The following is a 24,114-nucleotide window of genomic DNA, read 5'->3' as shown; positions in this document are numbered from 1 at the left end:
TTAATTTTGTTAGAAGAAATCTATTTACCAGGTTGATGAAAACAAAATATGTATATGGCCATAATTTAGACAGCTGGGGGGCAGGATCGGATCAAAGCAGTGCCAGCCATGCGTGATTGTTTTCCTGACAGACTGCTGTGAGCTCGTCATTCTGGCATGATGTTTTGAACAAGCAGCAACAGATCTCCTGTGCTTATCATTTCTATCGCATTTACAGGACTGCTATACTGTTGACACACCTGCCAAACCGAGGCCTGTTATAATGACATTTGGTCAACCATGGGAAAAAAAGTCACACTGACATTTTGTCATGACACATGACAAACATTCATGGCCATTCAAGCATACTTAACTGATTCCATATGTGACCATTTCCGTAGCAACTTATTGAATCCAGGTTTGACATTGTGAATTTACAGAAGTGGGAGAAAAAGTACAGAATATGTACATGAGGACAAAACTTATGAAATGGAAAAATATTCTAGAAATGTAGATGGCATGAGCAAGACAAAATTAAACCGTCAAGAAACGATCTTAATTTGAAAGAAACCTACCTCTTCAGAAGACTCAAGATATTCAAAAGGATCAGCAAAGTCACTGGGACTTTTTCTCAGAGTCTGGTCAGCAGGCAGCGTATTGTCATTGTAGGAAGACACAAACTTAAAGTCACTGGTTCTGGAACCTGTTGTCAAGTAGGCGTCATAGTTGTAGGTGCTGCGTAAAGTTCCTGTGCCATCAACATCTGCGTAATTAGGAGGCAGATACGCGCCAGGGATGGCGACTGCTCCATCAAACAACAGTCTGGGCTTTCTCCTGCGACAAAACCTCACACCCAGGACGATGATGATGAAGGTCAGGAAGAAGGTGGACACGGACACCAGAGCAATGATCAGGTAAGAGGTCAGCTTGGAATTCTTCTCGTCATAAGAAATGTCCTTTAGTTCCGGTACCTCGGCCAAGTTGTCCGAAATAAGTAAATACATGGAGCAGGTAGCAGAGAGAGGGGGCTGTCCGTTATCTTTCACGGCCACAATCAGGTTCTGTTTCATGCTGTCAGACTCCGAAATGTCCCGCTGGGTCCTGATCTCGCCACTGTGGAGACCAATGGTGAAGAGTCCCGGGTCTGTGGACTTGACAATATGATAGGACAGCCAGGCGTTCTGTCCCGAGTCTGCGTCCACCGCAATCACTTTGGACACCACAGAGCCTCCGTGTGCAGCTTTGGGGACCAGCTCGGTCATGAAGGAGTTGCCCTCCGGGGCGGGGTACAGAATCTGAGGAGAGTTGTCGTTCACGTCTGATATGAACACGCTGACGCTCACGTTGCTGCTCAGCGGAGGAGAACCGTTGTCTCGAGCCATGACGTGGACTTGGAAACTCCTCAAGTGTTCGTAATCAAAAGACCTGACAGCGTGGATCACCCCCGTGTCTCCATTAACAGACACAAAGGAGGACACAGAGGCACCGTTCACCTCAGAGGGTAACAGAGAATAAATCACGGTGCCGTTCTGTCTCCAGTCGGGGTCTCGAGCACAAACAGAGCATAAAGTGGAGCCAGCTTTGTTATTCTCACTCACATATGCGCTGTAGGACTGTTCCTCAAACACAGGTGGGTTGTCGTTGATGTCCGCTACAGACAAAAGAACACTTTTTGAAGAGGACAGAGGAGGGGAGCCCTCGTCAGTGGCACTGATTGTAATGTTATAATCAGACACTCGTTCACGGTCAAGTTGTGCAGTTGTCACAAGTGAATAATATTTTTTTATCGAAGGAACTAATTTAAAGGGTACATTTTGTTGAATGGAACAGCTGACTTTTCCATTCTTTTCAGAGTCTCTGTCCTGCACATTAATGATGCCCACCTCTGTACCAGGTGACACATTCTCTGCAACTGGATTAGACAGAGAATTTAAATTAATCACTGGGGCGTTGTCATTTACATCAGTAATATCTATGATTACTTTAGCATAGGATGTGAGTCCTAAACCATCTTTGGCTTGCACTTTCAATTCATAAGAATTGTTCTCTTCAAAATCAGTCTCACCTGAAAGCTTAACTGCGCCAGATTTGGGGTCAATTTTGAAAACCTTTGTGTCATCATTTGATATGTGGCCAAAATTGTAAGTCACGTCCCCATTCACCCCTTCATCAGCATCAGTAGCGCTAACTTTAATCACTATTGTATCGGGAGGAGAGTTTTCAGGCAAACTGGCTTTATAAACGGCCTGGCTGAACACTGGGGCGTTATCATTTGCATCCAGCACGGTGACGTGTATGACCACTGTGCCTGATCTCTGAGGAGAGCCGCCATCGAAAGCTGTGAGAAGCAAATTCATTTCACTTTGCTTTTCTCGGTCAAACTTATTTTCAAGAACGAGTTCAACCTTGTTTTCAACTGCAAGAATAAAGTTGTTATTTCTTTGTAGAACGTATCGTTGAACACCGTTTTGACCTATATCCACATCATGGGCCTCCTCGATGGTAAAACGACTCCCCTTTTCTGCCGATTCCCATATTTCCATCTCAATTAAATGGTCACGGAATTTAGGAGGATTGTCATTTATATCTTGAATATGAAAACTCACTCGTTGAAGCTCCAGAGGATTCTCCAAAACCAGATCGAATTTTATGACACATGAAGGTTTCGTTCCACAAATGTTTTCCCTGTCAATCCTCTCTGATGTGATCATGTCTCCCGTGCTCAGATTAATTCCACAGTAGCGTCTCCGCGCTTCCTCAAAATCAAATCGAGGCTTTCGGGCTGCAAAAGTCACGAGATCGGCTCCAAGATCTTTTGCTATATTTCCGACAACAGAGCCCTGTTTCATCTCCTCTGGAACAGAATAACTCAGATCTCCAAAAACGAGAGGCACCATTAAGACGAAAGAAACAAAGCACAGGATTGAAACAAGCTTGGAAAATCCTTTGTCTCCCATCTTTAAGGACAACACGTCCGATATTTGGTCAAATGGCAGAGCAATTCCAGTTGAAGACACAAGCCAAGTCAATCACCAATTTTGCCAGAGAATTTAGGAAAATCCGGGCTGCAAAAAATCTGAATATGGCTGTTTCACTGACTGCGAACAATAAATGCAGTCAGATATGCTTGCAGTAATGGGTGGAGTGCTCCTTCAACGGTCTGCGAGCCTAGAGCGACATCATCAGTCCATTTTTTACTCTTACACTGAAAAAGTTATCATGCCTGCGCTTTCGTTTGTATGTGATCTCATACTAATAATTGGATAAAATCAGCGATATTTATTATGTGCAAAAATGAAAAAGAAAATGACAGGAAAGATAAAACATATGTATGCTATATGTTCCAAATTCATAATATGGTCAGTAGAAAATAAAAGGAGATTCAGAACCAAAAATAAGAAAACCCGTGGTAAAACGTACCCTTACATCGAATTAAGGAGCTGGCTTTTCTTTATTATTTTCTCAAGCACGTGTGTTTGTATTCGAACACCGTACAATTAGGCCGGTATTAATTTTGCAACCATAAAACATACCCGAATTCTAATTATCATCAATATTCAGTCGGTATCAAAACCATATCCTCACATTCAGGAACAAAATGTGCCTAAGTGTGGATGCAAAGACCTATTCAGTTGCGTCTATTTGCATTGCAAAGAACATATTTTGTGCATCCATGACAGTTTCGTTTTTCATTTATTTAATATGAAGTAGATTTTGTCAAAGCATGTGCCTGATGTAAATATGGACACGCGAGGGAAAAACTGATATTGGCTAGATGCAATTGAAGGGGAGCAACAACGTCGTCTGAACCTGTGAATCACAGCTCCGATCCAATTATTTTAACAATAAAAAATGTGACCAAATAAATCGGATTTTATACGCATGTAAATAATCGAATTATGCTTATAATGTTGCTCCAGAGGTATAAATGCATTTAACTATAAGTTATACACTATAGATCAGTCAAAACTCAATTTATAATTTAAAATGTCAAAGAAATAATGTCATGTCAATGCGATGGATTTTCATGTGACAGATGGAAGTGATCTTTTTTGTGTTTCCACTCCTGCAAAGTGAAACGGACGTCAACAACTCGTGCGCGCGGGTACGTCAAGTTTGTGCATGTCTTGTTTTCCGTGCACGAAATATTATGATGACATCTGAAGCCAAAGGGGTGAGACATGTAGGCCCCAGATTATTAGCGGATTTACAACTTCTTTTCCCAACGAAAGTCCAATTCACGAACTCGAGTAGTCAATAATTGCATTTATGTTGTCGAATTGCGTCCTTCTGTTGTTTATTCGTGATTCATTCTTGCATTTTGATGAGTTAGCGTCGGATCGTTCTCACGGCGTGAGCAAGATCTGCGATCGCGGTTAAGACCTGTCCAAGAAATAAAAGCCCAATCCAAAAAAATCGCACATTCGTTGTTTTTTGCCTGTCGTGTCTGTTCTTTTTAAAAATAGATAGTGGGAAAAAAAAGAAAAAGTCAATTAGTCTTTTGCCTCAAAGTGACTTGGTGAAGTTATATAGCCGCATGTACAATATTAAGTTGCTAAAAGGAATTATATTAAAGTACTGCGTCTGACATTTGCATTTCGTAAATCTCCCAAGTAATTGTATCATAATAAATGCAGGTTACTTCGATACTGACGTGGAAGTGAAACTTTTTTAAGTGAGTTGTTAGACTTTGGTTTATTTGAATATATTTTTATCCGATGTCCAGACAAGAGAAGATCTGAGTCTTGGCTAACGTACAACCATTAGCGGGACATCACGTGACGTTAGCGTCTTTTGGGCTCAGTACGAAAAGAGTCAAAGCATACGAGAGGCTACCGCTACGCTCATAAAAAGACTTCCGGTGTGAGATTTTGTTGCCCTCCCCCAACCGTTCCAAAGAACCTTTTCCTCTTTGTTTTCAGCGGTTCAGCCATGGCGGTAAGGAACAATTTCTGTTGATAACGAAGATGGCTAGGGAAATGTATCAGAGGAAATACTGGAGTGAAAGTAAAAGTGACGGGAAGTAGGCGATCAATGGTGATGTGTAAATTGTACTCACGGTACTAAATCGTATTTGTACTCCTTTGCATTACAAAACTGGTGAATTAAAGTGTCGTATTTGTCACGTCTGAAATTGATTTGTTATGAAAAGGTATATTGTTTTGACAAGACCCAGCAGGCAAGAATTACTGTCACCTTTCAAGACAAGTTGTGAATTTGTCCTACCTCTGACGGGGTTCCCATATCTTCAAAAGGATCAGCAAAGTCACTCGGACTTTTCCTCAGAGTCTGGTCAGCAGGCAGCGTGTTGTCATTGTAGGAAGACACAAACTTAAAGTCACTGGTTCTGGAACCTGTTGTCAAGTAGGCGTCATAATTGTAGGTGCTGCGTAAAGTTCCTGTGCCGTCAACATCTGCGTAATTAGGAGGCAGATATGCACCGGGGATGGCAACTGCTCCATCAAACAACAGTCTGGGCTTTCTCCTGCGACAAAACCTCACACCCAGGACGATGATGATGAATGTCAGGAAGAAGGTGGACACGGACACCAGAGCGATTATCAGGTAAGAGGTCAGCTTGGAATTCTTCTCGTCATAAGAAATGTCCTTCAGTTCCGGTACCTCGGCCAAGTTGTCCGAAATAAGTAAATACATGGAGCAGGTGGCAGAAAGAGGGGGCTGTCCGTTATCTTTCACGGCCACAATCAGGTTCTGTTTCATGCTGTCAGACTCCGACATGTCCCGCTGGGTCCTGATCTCGCCGCTGTGGAGACCAATGGTGAAGAGTCCCGGGTCTGTGGACTTGACAATATGATAGGACAGCCAGGCATTCTGTCCGGAGTCTGCGTCCACCGCGATCACTTTGGACACCACAGAGCCTCCGTGTGCAGCTTTGGGGACCAGCTCGGTCATGAAGGAGTTGCCCTCCGGGGCGGGGTACAGAATCTGAGGAGAGTTGTCGTTCACGTCTGATATGAACACGCTGACGCTCACGTTGCTGCTCAGCGGAGGAGAACCGTTGTCTCGGGCCATGACGTGGACTTGAAAACTCCTCAAGTGTTCGTAATCAAACAACCTGACCGCGTGGATCACCCCCGTGTCTCCATTAACAGACACATAGGAGGACACCGGGGCACCGTTCACCTCAGATGGTAACAGAGAATAAATCACAGTGCCGTTCTGTCTCCAGTCGGGGTCTTGTGCACTAACAGAGCATAAAGTGGAGCCAGCTTTGTTATTTTCGCTCACATATGCACTGTAGGACTGCTCCTCAAACACGGGTGGGTTGTCGTTGATGTCCGCTACAGACAGGTGAAGACTTTTCGAGGAGGACAGAGGAGGAGAACCCTCGTCCATGGCACTGATTGTAATGTTGTAATCAGACACGAGTTCACGGTCAAGTTGTCCAGTGGTCACCAGAGAATAATAGTTTTTAATAGAAGGAACCAATTTAAAAGGGACATTTTGTGGAATGGAGCAGCGCACATGTCCATTTTTCCCAGAATCTCTGTCCTGCACGTTAATAATGCCCACCTCTGTACCAGGTGACGCATTCTCTGACACTGTGTTGGACAGCGACTTCAAATTAATTTCAGGAGCATTATCATTTACATCAGTAACATCTATTATGATTTTACTGTAGGATGTCAGTCCCAAACCATCTTTAGCTTCAACACTCATTTCATATGAACTTTTCTCTTCAAAATCAATTAAACGTGTTACTGTAATTACACCTGTTGTGGGCTTAATAGAAAATGCATTAACATTATCATCTGAGACATGGCCAAAGTCATATATCACATCGCCATTCGCTCCTTCATCTGCATCTGTAGCACTCACATTGATCACGATTGTATCAGGAGGAGAGTTTTCAGGCAAACTGGCTTTATAAACGGCCTTGCTGAACACTGGGGCGTTATCGTTAGCATCCAGCACGGTGACGTGTATGACTACTGTGCCTGATCTCTGAGGAGAGCCCCCATCTAAAGCTGTGAGGAGCAAATTCATCTCACTTTGCTTTTCTCGGTCAAGCTTATTTTCTAGAACAAGCTCGACTTTGTTGTTGTCAACAGCAAGAATAAAATTTGCATTTCTTTGTAAATTGTATCTTTGAATGGCATTTTGGCCAATATCTGCATCATGGGCCTTTTCTATGGAAAAACGACTGCCCTTTTCTGCCGATTCCCATATTTCCATCTCAATCAAATTCTTTTTGAATTTTGGATAGTTGTCATTTACATCTTGAATATGAAAAGTAACACGATGAAGCTCAAGAGGATTTTCCATCACCAGGTCCAGTTTTATCACACATGAGGGTTTTTTGTCACAAAGGCTTTCTCTGTCGATTCTCTCCGCTGTGATCAAGTCCCCCGTGCTCAGATTAATCTCACAATACTGCTTACGTGTCCCTTCAACATCAATCCGGGCATTTCGAGCAGACAATGTCCTCGGGTCAACACCAAGATCTTTTGCTATATTTCCAACAACAGACGAGCGTTTCATCTCCTCCGAAAGAGAATAGCTCAGATCTCCATAAACGAGGCGCATCTGAGCAACGACGACAAAAACATACATCAGACGGCAAAGAGAGAATTCCTCGACTCCCATGTTGACAGAAATGATCCAAAGTGTGTTGAATCTCCCAGTCAAATGATCCAAATCTCCACACGATTTCCAATCCGACGCCGGCCGACACAAAAAAATGACAAGGTTCCAACCATCCGCAGAAAGACAAAGCAACTCGAATCCGTGCAGTGACAGACAGACCGTATGCGGGTTTGCGTTATACAAGCCAACAGCGACGCCAAGAGTCCATTTTTAGGAACAGCGCTAAATGCAAAAAACATTTAAAAAATACTGACATTGTCAGATATGTTTCTTTCAGGCCTTTGTGCCATGCGCATTACTCACTGACAGACTGGAAAATGCCAACGAAAGTGACTATTTCCCAGCATCTTTTTAGTCAAACTAATTTTGTGTTCAACTTTGGAAATAATGCACGAAAGTGGAGCCACTCTAAATTAATTTTCATGGATTAATCAACGATCCTGCAACTGTTTCAGTCGGTCGTATCTCATCACGTGTGATATAAAACAGTTTCGAAATATAAAGGTTGAGTACTTTCTCTATAATGTGGATTAAACAATCAAATTAAATAAAAATGCACTGTGGATCAAATCTGTTGCGATTCTGTAGCATGTGTGGAAACAAAAGTGAAGTCGCGTTTCGTCAGCTGAAATTGGATCTTTCAGCACCATGGACAGGTATCGAATGTTCTAGTCAGGCTGGAGTGCATTCATGAGCACAAGGGCTCTCAGTCTTTGCGCCTTGAGGCCTACTTTGTCCTGTGGTCATTTAGTTACAAGAAGGCAAACAATAACGTACCCTGATAATAACAAAAATAATTACACGAAAACACTCGTGTGTCTTGTTTTTAAAAACGTGCAAATTGTATTTCAAAGTTAGAATTGGAAAAAAAAAGCACGCGAATCAGCTTTTTGCAAAATAGGCCATACAATTTGAGAACTATGTTCTATTTCTGCATTTACACCACACACGTTGAAAAATTCGCAACATAAATAAAAATAAAATACATTCAAAATAAATAAGAGATGCTCAGACTGTACGAAATGAACACCGTGACAAAATTCGACACTGCTGTGTGCAGCGTGAGGAGGAAAGTAAAATGAATTTCCCACTTCGCCACTTGTCTCAAAATGGGAGCTTTGTTCCTTTTTAGACATCCAAAGCTCACGTTTATCGCAGTTTGCCATCTTGCCGAACTGAAGCGGAACAATTTAGCGAAAAAACCTAGCATGTATCCTGCATTTGCCTTTCACAGCAAAATATTAAACGGAATTAACATGCTTGGCAAAGTCTTTCTCTCACTCGCTCTCTATCTCGGTCTCTCTCTTACTCTCTTGTTGTCTCAACAAACAAGTCAAATGGAATGACTTGACTGCAAACATGCAAACAACTATATGGCAGAGTGATGTGCAGTAACGTATAACGAAAGTTGAACACCAAATAAGAAGAAATATAGAGGGACACGAACAAAGGAAAAACAAATGAATTTGAATGACTGAATTAACTTAATTTGATAATGACTATTTGAGGGACTCTTACCTCTACAGTTGCGTCGAGATCTTCAAAAGGATCAGCAAAGTCACTTGAACTTTTCCTCAGAGTCTGGTCAGCAGGCAGCGTGTTGTCATTGTAGGAAGACACAAACTTAAAGTCACTGGTTCTGGAGCCTGTTGTCAAGTAGGCGTCATAGTTGTAGGTGCTGCGTAAAGTTCCTGTGCCATCAACATCTGCGTAATTAGGAGGCAGATACGCGCCAGGGATGGCGACTGCTCCATCAAACAACAGTCTGGGCTTTCTCCTGCGACAAAACCTCACACCAAGGACTATGATGATGAAGGTCAGGAAGAAGGTGGACACGGACACCAGCGCGATGATCAGGTAAGAGGTCAGCTTGGAATTCTTGTCGTCAAAAGAAATGTCCTTCAGTTCCGGCACCTCGGCCAAGTTGTCCGAAATAAGTAAATACATGGAGCAGGTGGCAGAAAGAGGGGGCTGTCCGTTATCTTTCACGGCCACAATCAGGTTCTGTTTCATGCTGTCAGACTCCGACATGTCCCGCTGGGTCCTGATCTCGCCGCTGTGGAGACCAATGGTGAAGAGTCCCGGGTCTGTGGACTTGACAATATGATAGGACAGCCAGGCGTTCTGTCCCGAGTCGGCGTCCACCGCGATCACTTTGGACACCACAGAGCCTCCGTGTGCAGCTTTGGGGACCAGTTCGGTCATGAAGGAGTTGCCCTCCGGGGCGGGGTACAGTATCTGAGGAGAGTTGTCGTTGACGTCCGATATGAACACGCTGACGCTCACGTTGCTGCTCAGTGGAGGAGAACCGTTGTCTCGGGCCATGACGTGGACTTGGAAACTCCTCAAGTGTTCATAATCAAACGACCTGACAGCGTGCATCACCCCCGTGTCTCCGTTAATAGACACAAAGGAGGACACCGGAGCACCGTTCACTTCAGCAGGTAACAGGGAATAAATCACGGTGCCGTTCTGTCTCCAGTCGGGGTCTCGAGCACAAACAGAGCATAAAGTGGAGCCAGCTTTGTTATTCTCACTCACATATGCGCTGTAGGACTGCTCCTCAAACACAGGTGGGTTGTCGTTGATGTCCGCTACAGACAAAAGAACACTTTTTGAAGAGGACAGAGGAGGGGAGCCCTCGTCAGTGGCACTGATTGTAATGTTGTAATCAGAAACAAGTTCACGGTCAAGTTGTTCCGTCGTCACCAGAGAATAATAGTTTTTAATAGAAGGAACTAATTTAAAGGGGACATTTTGTGGAATGGAGCAACGGACTTGTCCATTCTGCTCTGAGTCTCTGTCCTGCACATTAACAATGCCCACCTCTGTACCAGGTAACACATTTTCTGCCACTGAATAAGCCAGAGACTTTAAATTGATCACAGGGGCGTTGTCGTTTACATCAGTAATATCGATTATCACTTTAGCATACGATGTCAGCCCTAAACCATCTTTAGCTTCTACTCTCATTTCATAGGAGGCTTTCTCTTCAAAATCAGTCACGCCCGTTACTTTAATTTCACCTGTCATGGGACTGATCGAAAATACATTAATAATATTGCCAGACACGTGTCCAAAATCATAGCTCACATCTCCATTCACTCCTTCATCAGCATCAGTTGCAATAACTTTAATGACTATTGTATTCGGAGGAGAGTTTTCAGGCAGACTGGCTTTATAAACGGCTTTGCTGAACACTGGGGCGTTATCATTTGCATCCAGCACGGTGACGTGTATGACGACTGTGCCTGACATCTGTGGAGAGCCGCCATCGAAAGCTGTGAGAAGCAAATTCATTTCACTTTGCTTTTCTCGGTCTAATTTATTTTCTAAGACAAGCTCAACTTTATTGCTGTCAACTGAAAGAATAAAGTTAGAATTCTTTTGTAAGTTATATATTTTCACAGCATTTTGGCCAATATCTGCATCATGGGCCTCCTCAATCGAAAAACGACTCCCCCTTTCTGCCGACTCCCCTATTTCCATTTCGATGAAATTCTTTTTGAAGTGCGGCGAGTTATCATTTACATCTTGAATGTGGAGACTGACGCGATGTAGCTCGAGAGGATTTTCCAAAACCAGATCCACTGTTGCCACGCACGAGAGCTTCTTGTCACAAAGGATTTCTCTGTCAATTCTCTCCGCGACGATCAAATCTCCGGTGCTCAGATTCAAATCACAATAACGTCTCCGACTGTCCTCGATATCAATCCGAGCTTTTCGTGAAGATAATGTCCTCAGGTCCACTCCGAGATCTTTCCCTATATTTCCAATAGCAGACAAGGGTTCCATCTCCTCTGGAAAAGAATAGCTGAGATCTCCATGAGCGAGGGACAGCGTCGCGACGAAAGCAGAAATGCAGCAGACAATCGGGCCTCGCGCTGAAATTCCTTTCTCGACCATTGTTCCAGGGGAAAACATACATATAGGTCTTCGCAATGTGATACTCGGTCAAACTGCGTCAGAAATAAATCGAGATGATCCGTCATTTAACTTACCCGACGACGAATACGAAACGCGCCGGGATGAAGTGATTCTTGGAACGGGTCCAAGACAATGGGTGGAGATGTGTGCGGTTTGTGTGGACTCACAGCGGCACCACGAGTCGTTTTTGGCTCTTTACATCTGCGGAGAATTAACTTCAAATGTTGTCACATTGGATATCTTGAATAATAGCACGGAGGGACTGTAATATAGGTTAGTCATTCTAAAACAAAATATACAAATGCTCTTCGATATTAAACATGAAGATAAAAAGTTTCGCGGTTGCAATACATTGTTAACGAGAGGGATGAGCATGTGATAATAATAATAATCATAATAATAATGTACGATAGTAGATTACAGTGTAAAAAGCTTTTCCGTGACTTTTTTAACCTTCCTAAAGGTGCTTCAACGCATGTAAAATGATGTCGTGATTCTGTTCAGAATTCAGTTTAGTTGTCTCATGTGCCTTTTTTGTTTTCCTTGTTCGATTTTGTTCCCACCTGTTCTTGTCATCCGGGTTCCTTGTGTTCACCAATCAACTCGCTCAACCCTTTGCGTCTCGTCCAGGTGTTTCGTTTCGTTTCGTCGGTTTGCTTGCATTTCGTTCCCTGCGGTTCGTCTCGGTCGGATTGCTGTTGCTGTCACGTTGTTTTGTTTTACTGTCATGTTTTTGTTTGTTTGTTTGTTACTTTGGTTAATTGGGGGTTTTCAGGACTTCCAAATGTTAAATTTTAATTAATGAATCATTAAACTTGATTATTAATAATCACTTGTATTAGTTATTCATTGGTATATTAGCTGTTTTAGAGTAGAAATTAACAACATACTATCTAATCTTATCATACATTAACGTTCATATGGATAGATAAACAGTAAGTCCTACGATATAAAAAAAGTCGTAATTGCAACTTTTAATTAATTAATAAATAACCTTGATTATTAATAATCACTATCATTAGCCGTACATTTGTATATTATCTGTTTTCGAAACGAAACTAACAGTACACTATTCAGGTTAAAGCATACATTGACATTCACATGATTTGATATCGTGGTTAGTGAATTGCAAAGTGTATGGCTACACCGTAATATTGTATCGAATGGTACAGAAATGTGAAATTTTAATTTTGATGAAGTTCACACAAATTCGTTTTTAAAAGGTATAATTATGACTCATGATGAATTTTACCATTCAGGTTTCAAAAGGAACAATTTCGGTACAATGGGACCACCAGATGAGCATTCGAACACAAGAATCTTCTACAAGCTGTCCTTTGATGAACATTTCTCATTAATGATTTTCTTTTTAGGACCAGCATCGTGAATAAAACGTGGACTGTGGCATTCATCACTCATATCTTGTTTAAACAAAGATATGCACAAAACATGCATAACTTCACTTCGCAATTTGTTCGAGAAAAAAAAATACCCAAAACAACCCAATATTTTGGGTCGAATTGGGTAAAAAATGTGGAATTAGTAAGACCTTTCATTTTACTAATACATGTAAAAAATTTCAAAACAACAGTGATTTTTTTTTTTGCCTTTTTCCCATGGCATGTGTATGCAGTTACTGGATCCATAAAGTCAAATAAAATGTGTCATTTATCAGAACATATTGAAAATAATTTGGGAATTGGTGGTCATAAAAAACAACAACAAAAAAAACATGTTACTCAGAGTCTTCTTCAATTCGCCGACGCAGTTTTATCTACAGTGCTTATTTCTGGTAACTTTTGGTCATGTTCTGTTGCTACAATGACACCTGAGACTGTCGAACGATTGCCCGGGCAGTGTGAAACAAAAGGCAAGGTCCTCCATCCCTCTGGGCAATACTCCAAGGTTTTCGTGTCTAGTCCAGCAGTCCCTCGCTGTGACTGTTTGAGGCGCTGCTGATTCCACTGAATATGAGTAGCGCACAGTGTGCAGTATTCCAGAGGATAAACAGGAAGAGGAGGAGTTAGTCCGGCCATGAGTTATTCTCAAACTGTGTGTGTGTGTGTTTTAAATAGGACGGTTTTAAATAATTATTTTAAGAAAGAAAATCAACACTTTCTCCCTATTTGTGGGGTAATTCAGCTGGACTATTTGTCTTTTTTCATTTTCTGCTTCTTGTCCCCATTTACAATCACGTCAATTTGATGTACTGTGGTATTTTGCCCAGTAGATGGCGACTTCTACTCACGGCCCTTCCAAATGGGGACCTGCAACTTTCTGTTTACCCTCACCAGCTGCCTTGTGCATAAGGAGGTCGATGGTTACAGATAAGCGTTGTGAAATCTATCTTGATCTTTAATTTACTCGGTGTGGTTTAGGGCAGTGACGCATCTTTTGTACAATATACCCTGGACGACACACAGAGCAGCTTTCAAATGACATGCACCTTTGACCTCGACATCGTCATGCAGTGTGCAGAGAATTAGGTCACCTATTTCCGGTTAAGTGGTGATTGCCTGAAATCAATTATTACACAATTGTGAGCATGTGCCTTTTGTATTCAATGACCAGTTCCGTAACGTCTCATTGTGTCACAGCCGATTAAAAGGAAAGGAAATGAAATACTGACTCCATACATTTTATTCAAGCATCCCGATAATACTGGTGTGCATATACAGTATAGTTCAATGTGGTGAATAAGCTTAGACCTGGCATTTGTGAAGTTAAAAGGTAATTATGACAGATTGCAATGATTTTTCATACCACACAATTTTAATGTGACTCGTGTGTTTTGACTGTTTGACTTGAATATGTTCTTTTTTCACAAGCCAATAATAAGCTACTTCAACGCTGCATCTTCGTCCTGGCTGGTCCATACTTTGTCTCCCACAGCAGCAGGATGATGCGTCAATGAGTCATTGCAGATGATGTCAGCCTCACTTTATGTACTATAGGTCAAACAGATGCACTTATTTTAAACCACACCTCCCTTCCACTACATGCAGTTTATATGTTACATTTTTCAAAAAAACTACTTCAAATTAAAATCTGCACTTATTGTTGTTACTTTGAATTGCATATGTTCTCTGCTTTAGGAGTTATCATGTACATATATAATGTTTTGGCCGTATAACTACATACTGTGTGTATATACTGTATATATATATATATATATGTGTGTGTGTGTGTGTGTGTGTGTACACTTTGTATTGCGATGTGTGGGGATGCAAAGAAGATATTTTCAACGGTGCCCCAGAATCTGCCAAAATATGCAACCACATTCCTTACAAATTCCAAACACTGTAAGCTAATTATGTGCCAAGAGTTTCACTATTTATGTGTTTGTCTGTTGTTCACTGTAATTGGCTAAATTTAGAAAAGGGTTTTTTTTAGGGCTTTTGTTTTTCCTGATTGCTCACAGTGGTAAGTTTGTGAGTTTGCATGTTCTCGTCGTGCCTGTGTGGGTTTTCTCCATGTCCTCCCACATTCCAAAAACATGCAAGGCAGGTTAACGGGGCACTCTAAATTATTCCGAGTTGTGAGTGTGAGCGCGAATGGTTGTTTGTCTATGTGTGCCCTGCAATTGGCTGGCAAAAGAAGAACATAAACTCAGTGGCACATGGAAACAGGGAAAAATGTGTTTAACATTGATAACAAAAAACAGATACATTACTCATTTTTATGATAGTTATTGTTATCTGGATTCAAATGGCTTCACATGATGTGCCGCTTATTTTCTCATTGTGTCTTTTATGACATTTTTCAATAGTCACTTCCACATCTAAGAGCTGTAGGAATTCCTCTCATGGTACAAAAAAAAATCTATCTGAAAGATTTATTAAAACAAATGTCATTGATGAATAATTACTTTTTGCTTAATTTTTAAACATTTTTTCCCAGCCATGACTGATCAGTCTGACTTGAAATACACATGCTCTGCCTTCTGAAACAGTCGACACCAGGGGGGCCCAAACATTTTTGACCAAATATAACATCCCGCGATCGACTCGTTACTGCACATGCTCGGACTTACACACACATGCCCTAATGAGCAATAGCAATAACGGCCGGCAAAATGAAATAAACAAAAAATAAAGTAGACACAAAAGCAAATCACGCTTACCTTAGGAGAGACCCGACGCGGAGGCATGGGACACACTTTCGCAGCGTGTTCACGATCCTACCTCACGTGTACCGTTTTAAAATGCTTCTCCCGGCATTCCAGATTCCCATTCTTCGCCAGTGGCCTCGGTGAATTGTACATGACACAAACTGTGACTGAGAATGAAATAACAAAAAAAGATATAGCGCAACAGCTCTGATGCAAAGTGCAATTCAAGACTGCTCACCTCCAACAACTTCCGGTGATGCAGGTCACGTGCCACCATAGGTTAAAGGTGATCTGCTTTTTAATTTAATTTAATTTTTAAAATACTTTTTGTGAAAGTTAAACTGATGGGATTCGAAGGGTGCGGTGTACACTAACACAAAAATATATTAATAACACGCACACAGACACACACACAATATTTTGGGGGGTGAGGTTTGTTGTTTTTTTTTCCATCGACATGCCTCGCGATAGACTTGGGACCAATCCGCGAGCTACCGGTCGATTGCGATCGAGGTATTGGGCAGCCCTGGTCTACACGATTCACAATTCAGGTGGTATCCTGAATAAGAAGGGAATAACAGGACTGATTATGTTTAATTTTGGCCAACATGGCAGATGTTTTCCTTTCATTTTACAGCAGACATATCCTCTGGGATCCAATAAATCTATCGCGCCACTCTGTGTAACTGTTTCTTGTACAACTGGAAGCTTCCATTCACAAGGGACTGCTGGCATCATGTGCAACCAAGACATTTAGACAAAGGACAAATGCAGCAAGCAGGTCAATTATCTTGCACCTCTTACCTCCTCAAGAAATGTGTGTACTGTATGTGGACATCAATTGGTTTTACATTTCGGAGTCCAAACTGATATTGTTTTGAAGCAATCAATAATGTATCCTCACTGAGGGAAAAAAAAGAAGTTTGGGTATAAAGGTGCCAGTCTGTCTGAAATCATACTTTTTTTCTGGATAAGATATCCTTTAAAATGAATGAATAAAAGTGTTCTCCTTTTAATTTAGCAATGAAAATCATCAACTTCAACTCTATTAAAATTTGTGAGAAAAGTTGACTGGAAGACATTGGCAGAAGCTGCATGAGGCTGGTTGTTTTCCACTTGCATTTTGATCCAGTCCTCAGTGGGCACATGAATTGAGTTTTGAGAGAATTTTGTGCCTCAAATCAAACTATAAAAATAATCAGATTTCAAATTAAATTCCTTGAGATCTGAGAAGTGTGATGTTTTTTTTTTATAGCACTGTGTGTTCTCTTCTCTCCGCTGCATGCTCAAGTAATCGAGCAATATCGCATCTTCCTAAAGACAATTAGTTCAATTTCATTTTTAAGAAAGAAAACTTTATTTGTGAATCATAAACAAAACACATTACCACTGTTTCCATTAAGGTAAAATAAAAGGCAGAATGGGAATGGAAGTAAATAAAATTCACAATTTCACTGTCACGATGATGAGCAGGTGTACCCCTCCAAACAATTTAAAAAAAAAGGATTTAAAACAGATCTTAGCTGGTCCTTTTTCGGACTATGCATTGCCATCAAAGTTCACCATCATACACAGGGAAAAAAATGACAGCATGAAACTCACTAAATACAAGCATACACTACAGGTACATATATTTTTTCCCCCCATTTTTTTGTGTAATTTTTTTGTGTATTTTTTTGCAAGAATGAAAGGGAAGTGATAACTCATCATAGGCTCATACATATTTCACTTACAACATTACAGTGTTAGTTAGTGTTAGACCAACATGTCAAAGCTGGACATTTTTTTTTTTTTGCTTGTTTTCAAAAGCACAAATAAAAATTTGGGGAAAAATGCAATAAAAACATATATAATCACACTATAAGCATTACAAATATTGAAAGAGGTTTTAGTGGAAGCCATAACACATCTGCAGAGTGTGACGATTGTAATACGTAGATGTGTGGCAGAGACAAGAGAAGTACATACAAATATTTCCTGTGTGAGTAATGAGGAAAAAGAAATGATGCCAAAAAAAATAAAATCATTGCTATCTATCTATTTATATATATATTTCTCTATATAGTATGTGTTTCCGTAGAGCAGTACATGCAGCAGCCACTTAATGGAGTGACATCATACTGAGTCCCAAAACTTGGGGGGGGGGGGGGGGTCATGAGTTACAGGCAGGGGAGGGGGACCAACAGAAGCATAGAAGCATGTTTCAGCCTCATACTCATTGCTTCATGAGAGGATTGGTGGGATTTAGCTGTTATCAGGGAAGCCCCGGATGCCATTTTCCCAAATTTTTAACAGGCTCAATTACTAGTGTCGAGACAATCAATCAAACGCTACATTTACAGCATACATATAAGATAGTATGCGACTCCATGATCAGAAACAATCAATTTACTTGCAAACTTGAAGGGGGGAGGGCCAGCCCAAGGCACCCGCCTCCTCGCTTCCTTTCCGGTCCTTTGCCCCTGCGACTTATCTCCATCCCACCTCATCCAGTCTCACAACAGCAGCGACAAACAGGAAGTGAACAGCATAGTTTAGTATTCACATGATAAAAGCACTGAACCGTTTTGCACTTTGAGAGACAAGATTTCAAGGTGTGCGCCAGCCACCCCTCTTCCCCCTGACGGGCCACATCCACATTACTCCATGCTGTTGTCAGCACACCACAATGTTCAGAGCAGGCCATATTCCCAGGATGGGTCCTGAGCAGGGTGTGAGGGGTCGTGTCTGAGGGGGCGGACATGCAAGAATCGCAGGAGGATGGGAAGGTGGGTGAGTGGGTGTGGTCTCTACATAAAATGGCAAAAAGCATGTACTGTGAATCTCTTTAGAGAATTAAGGAAAGTAGGTTTACTTCATCTTGACGTGAAGAGGCAGTGAGTGGGGTTGGGGACATAGTTTGTGGTAGCATGGGGGTTGGGGGGGCGCACAAGCAGGTGAGAAGTGGAAAAGGTATCAGGTAAGGGCTGGTTGCTACCAAACATTCAAAGCAGAAAGCGTTCAGCTTTCGCTGCAGCATGGGGACATAAGAAGGGGTGTTATCAAAATCTCAAGCTTCTATGAATAATATTCTGCTTGTTTGCTTCAGAGTCCACCGATTGATAGGTGGACTCTTCCCCTCGGTGATCTTCAGGAGAGTGTGAGGTATCTTCCCCATCTCTCCAACTTGGCTGCGCTCGTTGCCTTGGGCTTCCAGCTGGAGCAGCAGCACTCATGGTCCATTAAAAGCAGTAAGCAAATTCAGAGTGATCGCAAGAGGATGCTCCTTCCATCCTGAGAGTTGATACCCCACAAGTGACTAAAAGCTTGCTGTGGCTACTTTTCAGCACATGATTTTTCTCGTCCGTGGTCTTTTTTTTTCAGCTTTTTCTCAAGCGCTGTCAGTGTCCACACGGCAAAGTGTGTGTTAGCATGTTTGTGTGAGCATGCATGCATGTGGATTCTTTGAGATCACAGGAAAACACTGTTGGTAGGAAGGACTCTGCAGCAGTTTTGTTGTGACTGTTAGCCTTTCTTTCGGTGACTCTCCCCTGTGCTATTTACAAGTTGTTTGTCTATATGTTGCGTGTATGTGTTCTATACTGTATGTGTATGTCCAGCCCCAGATTCCACAGATCTGACTTCTTTTCCTTGGCTGGCAGAGAGCTTGTACAAAGTATTTGTCCTCTCTCGCTTAGAATGATTTGTCATTGTTGAGAAAGGGGGTAATACAGAGGTTCCAACATGCCCAATGGGTTAAATGAGGGGAGGGAAAACTATTAAGCTGAGGATAAAGACTGGTCCTGTGTTGTTGGGGTTTTTTTTGGGGGGGGGGGGTCGCACATGGGTGTTGACTCGGGGTGTATAGGCACATGGGGGCATGGATGAAAATCAATCCTTTATTTGTCAAGGCAAGATCAATAATTTACTTCAGCAGGTGACTGAAGGTTAAAGGCCAGGTTAAAAACAAACCCAGTGGACTTTGGTTGGTACCTCTGTTTTAACGACACCCTTTTTTTTCTTTGCCAATTTTCACTTCTCGCTTCCTTACTCGTCATCATCTTTCCCCTTATCCTTTTTGTCCTTCTTGTCCTTCTTCTTCTTTTTCTTCTTCTTGGCCTCCTCCTTCTTTCCGAAGGTGATAAAGTCGCTCTTATCGTCGTCTCCTCCCTGGTTCTGTCTGATGGAAATGATGGCGGGGGAGCCAGGGATGATGAACGCCTCTGGGGGAACCTCGCCGGCCTTCAGGTGCTGCGGGGGTGCACCGGGACCCCCGGGGCCATAGCGAAAGTGCCAGCTGTTGCTGTCAACTCCGGCACCCATTGGGGGCGACACCTCTCCCCCTTCAGCATCTGGAAAAAGAAAAAAAACGCACAAATGTTACTTCTGGTGGTGCAAAGAGTTGAACCAAAATTCCAAATCAGGATACGTCCGTTTTTATGCTGCAGGCAGAAGGAACGTAAATTGAGCATTTCTGGCGGTAGATTTCCATTTGCAGTCAATGCCGTTTGCAAGGTCAGGTGAGAATGCGTGTCGGACAGCATGGACGAAGAGAAAAATGAGCTTCTTTGCCAATTTTGCTGGTATATGCAAATGTGAATTTGAAGCGGAATTGCGTCGCCCAGAGACCATCGGCATCGAGAATGTACTTGCTTTGCTACGCCACACGCAGCAGCAGCGCAGACAGACGCGGATATACGGGTGCAACTCAGCCAGCTTCCAATAATGAGCCAAAAAGGAGCAGGCTTGGAGAACGGGGAGCGAGAAACTTTGCGTTCAGTATCTGGTGAGTGTATTGACTTGATTACTAACGCTGCTGAACTGTCAGCCAATATAGCATTTATCAGCCAAAGTAACGCAACCACCAGTCACCAGATTGACTATCAATGTTCAAACTTTCGTTTTCTTCCTGTTGGAGGAGAAGGAGGAGCCTTTCCTCTTCTCCACTGAAACAACCCCCTGCAGTTAACCCGGGTGATGCGATATTTCGTGTTTGGTCTGAACCCGGCATTACACTTGAGCTCAGCTGCGTTGTCCATGATTACAGATTCTTCTGTCTTCTGTGATAGAGTGCATGATGACTCAAATGTGTTTCTTTCTGATATCACATTTGTTCTCTCGCATAAATCAGGTCTTCTTACTGGGCAAAGGATTCTCAATCTAAATCCGTTCATCACATGACATGTCCCACCGGGCATACAATCCTAATCTGTAAAAGGCACGCAAAGCCACTCAAATCGAAAAGACAACTGAGGACTCTGAAACACTTGTTTTGCAAGAAGATAAATGACTATTATTTACTTATCATGAAAAGTAAGACAGACAATGACACCAAATATCAAAATGGAGAAAAAAAAAGACACCAAACTGGACTCCAGCCTCAAGGTTATGCTTTGACTGGATTTAGATACCTGACAAACTGTGAGAATTTGTCGAGACATCATGATCATTTTCATCATTGCCTCAGGGAAGAAAATACTTCAATCAATCGGAGGTCGACCAGCGTCCCAGAACGGATTATGTTCTGTGCTGTGACATCAGACCTGCTTCATTCAAAACTAATCCTGACACAGCCTTTGCAGCTTTGATAACTGCCGCAGAGCAAAACTCTCTCTTTGCTCCCCTCCAATCCCTGCTAGCCATCCTTTCACACCATGCAGCTGCTCTGACCTTTCACGCAGTCTACCGTGAAAACACAGTCGTTGCTCCCCGGTATCGACAAAAGTCTTAATCTATCTCATCAATGTTGATAGTCAGTGTCATTGGGTGGTGTTAACACTTTTCTTCCATCAGTGATGTGCACATTGCAGATGAGGGTGTGCTCTTCTCTGCACAAAAAGTGATCACACTGACATCGCTGTCTGTAAATGCCCCTCATTCTTTGCATGAATATAGCAGAACTGTGCAGGAGAAAATCTCTGCGACATCCACTGCCACCCAAGATTTTTACAATCACTTCAATCAGCCAAGCTCTATTTGGCCAAGTCCGGTTCATAGTTTCCCCTTGTCGGACTGCCGGACAGAAAGCACAGTGCTGTGTTACGTAAACCGAGGAGGAGGAGGGAGAACGAGGAAGACAAAGCAGAATTTTGATACGCAGATATGAAACATGATGCACGAGAAAAGGAAAGGACCAGATCAGTTTTCATCAATCCATTCTTATTTTGCTGAACTGCAGTGGCTTGTGACTGCGTGACAGAATAACAATGAGTGACCACACCCTTTTTCAAAATGGTGCCTCTGCATAATGTTTATTTATAGATAATTTTATCTGTATTGTTTTTGCATAAATTCCTTCATATGAATTCATCCTAAAAATAATAACTGACCATAGATTTTGAACACGTGCATATGGTTAAGAGTGTGTACCACTCTGGGTTTCACTTGTGGTAGGCATCTTGATTGAATTCTTTCACAGTTCATGTCTCTAATCAGAAATACAGCATATGGCCGGTTACAACTTTATTGAGTTTTTTTTAACCTAATCTTCACCTTTTAATGTACTTTCTGCAACTGAAAACAGCCTTTAGGTTGTACAATTTGGAATTTCACCAACACTGTCTGGAACAATAAGCCTCTAAAGATGCACAACACATTAGCGTTCGAACCTTAGCGATACATGACGTCAGACAAATATCTGTCATTTTATTGCAACCCTGATTCCAAAAGAAGGAGCAAGTTGGGCAAGATTGTGGATTGTAACTTTATCATTATTATTTTGTTTTTACATATTAGTATTAATGGTGATTATTTTATTTTTACACATGTACACATGTATTACATAAAACATTGCCTGTACAATTAATAAAGGTTTGATGATAGCAACAATTTCCACACGTTTCAATGGGAGAACGCTTTCCAAATTTGAACACATTAGGGGTATGAACAGATTGTGTTCATTTATATATATATATATTTTGGTCTGCGTGTGTGAAGGATGATCATGAAAGAATCGAACATGCATCCAGTTTTGCAGAATATCTCCTCCCTAGTGAATGTAGGTCACTCTCCTGCTCTCTTCCTCTCTTTGCATTTCATACCTGCAGTTCTTTCTCTCGGTAACATACCCATTCTTCCTCTTCTTCTTCTAAGTGCATTTCACCTCTCTTTGTCCTTCCATCCTCTTTCAGTATCCTTCAGCCAACACCATATGTTCACACCTCCCTTCATCTGACAGCCCCCACTCCCTTCTCATCGATAGCTGGGGCCCATGAATGGTTGCCGTGGCAACAACATCCTCCAGTAAAACAGTGGGACATTGGTAGGAGTCATGGTGACAGTGACTGATCGAGAATAATGCTGCAAGCTCTCACTAACCCCCCGCACCCCCTCCGCTTTCTTTCACCGTCTGTCCTACACTCGCTCGGCAACAGTGGCCGCATTCAACTTCCTGTTTCCATCAGCCGTCTATTCGTCACTCTCACCTCAGGCCTCAAAGGGAACGCCGATTCACCACATTTAGTTTTAATACATGTTCATTTTCTCGCTGCCTTGCTCTTCTATTCCTTGTTTCTCCTGCAGAGGGTTGCACACGTTTTAGTTTTTTTTTTTGAATCCCTGTTGCCCCTTGTTATCAGAAAGAGATAGAGAGTCAGCACAACCCTGATTCTATTAATGTGGGTCTGTTAAGCTGGGTGTGGGCTGAGCTCCATCTGTCACAGTAGGCGCAGCTCACGACGGAGGCAGCCCAGGCCCCCAGACGCATACAACATACCGGTACTATAAGCACAAAACACACACGACAGGGTGGTATCATCAATGGACTAATGATCATCAACAAGTAAATCTTCATGTGATTAATCAGCAAGGAAGGTTTAAGGGATTCATGGTTTTTGCATCATCACATACACAGATTCAAGTGTACCGCTGGTCTCCACCTGAGGGCTGCCGCTTGCCTGACAAACAAGACAACTTAGTTATAAATAGCTCTGCCTATGACTCATGCTGATGTGGCAGGCCACTTTAAATCAATATATCATTCTCTCTCTTAGCTGCGATACATTCAAGACTATTCTTTCTGCATACCATATCACAATTATATATCGATATTATTTGTCCTCAAACAAGGCCATGCAAGGTCCATCCATCCATCCATCTTCTACCGCTTATCCGGGGCCGGGTCGCGGGGGCAACAGCTTTAGCAGGGAAGCCCAGACTTCCCTCTCCCTAGCTACTTCTTCCAGCTCTCCCCGGGGGATCCCGAGGCGTTCCCAGGCCAGCTGGGTGACATAGTCACTCCAGCGTGTCCTGGGTCTTCCTCGGGGTCTCCTCCCAGTGGGACATGCCCGGAACACCTCACCAGGGAGGCGTTCAGGAGGCATCCGAATCAGATGCCCAAGCCACCTCATCTGGCTCCTCTCGATGTGGAGGAGAAGCGGCTCGACTCTGAGCCCCTCCCGGATGACCGAGCTTCTCACCTTATCTCTAAGGGAGAGCCCGGACACCCTGCGGAGAAAACTCATTTCGGCCGCTTGTATCCGGGATCTCGTTCTTTCGGTCACGACCCATAG

At 42.5% G+C, this 24,114-nt stretch overlaps 2 protein-coding genes across 19 annotated transcripts in view; both read right to left on the bottom strand.

The window, feature by feature from the left end:
- Positions 1-11,508, bottom strand: part of LOC147208464 (protocadherin gamma-C5-like) — a 231,170-nt gene extending 219,662 nt beyond the window's left edge. The window contains exon 1 of one of the 3 annotated variants that reach the window (XM_086135588.1): positions 9,106-11,508. In XM_086135588.1, the coding sequence (XP_085991714.1) occupies positions 9,106-11,493 (2,388 nt within the window). In that variant the 5' untranslated portion in view covers positions 11,494-11,508. Of the gene's footprint in view, positions 1-554; positions 2,952-5,205; positions 7,586-9,105 lie in introns of those variants that run through there. The other 2 variants (XM_086135795.1, XM_086135751.1) reach the window with 2 other exon arrangements.
- A 5,450-nt stretch (positions 11,509-16,958) lies between these two features.
- Positions 16,959-24,114, bottom strand: part of LOC147208457 (protocadherin alpha-C2-like) — a 132,590-nt gene continuing 125,434 nt past the window's right edge. For all 16 annotated transcript variants that reach the window (XM_086135452.1, XM_086135424.1, XM_086135433.1 and 13 more), the window contains exon 4: positions 16,959-19,956. In XM_086135452.1, coding sequence (XP_085991578.1) covers positions 19,652-19,956 — 305 coding nt within the window. In that variant the 3' untranslated portion in view covers positions 16,959-19,651. The remainder of the gene's footprint in view (positions 19,957-24,114) is intronic.

This window comes from Hippocampus guttulatus, chromosome 2 (assembly GCF_054856545.1).
Source record: "Hippocampus guttulatus isolate MCC_2025c chromosome 2, RoL_Hgut_1.0, whole genome shotgun sequence".
Lineage (NCBI taxonomy): Eukaryota > Metazoa > Chordata > Actinopteri > Syngnathiformes > Syngnathidae > Hippocampus > Hippocampus guttulatus.
This window is presented reverse-complemented; position numbering and strand designations above follow the sequence as displayed.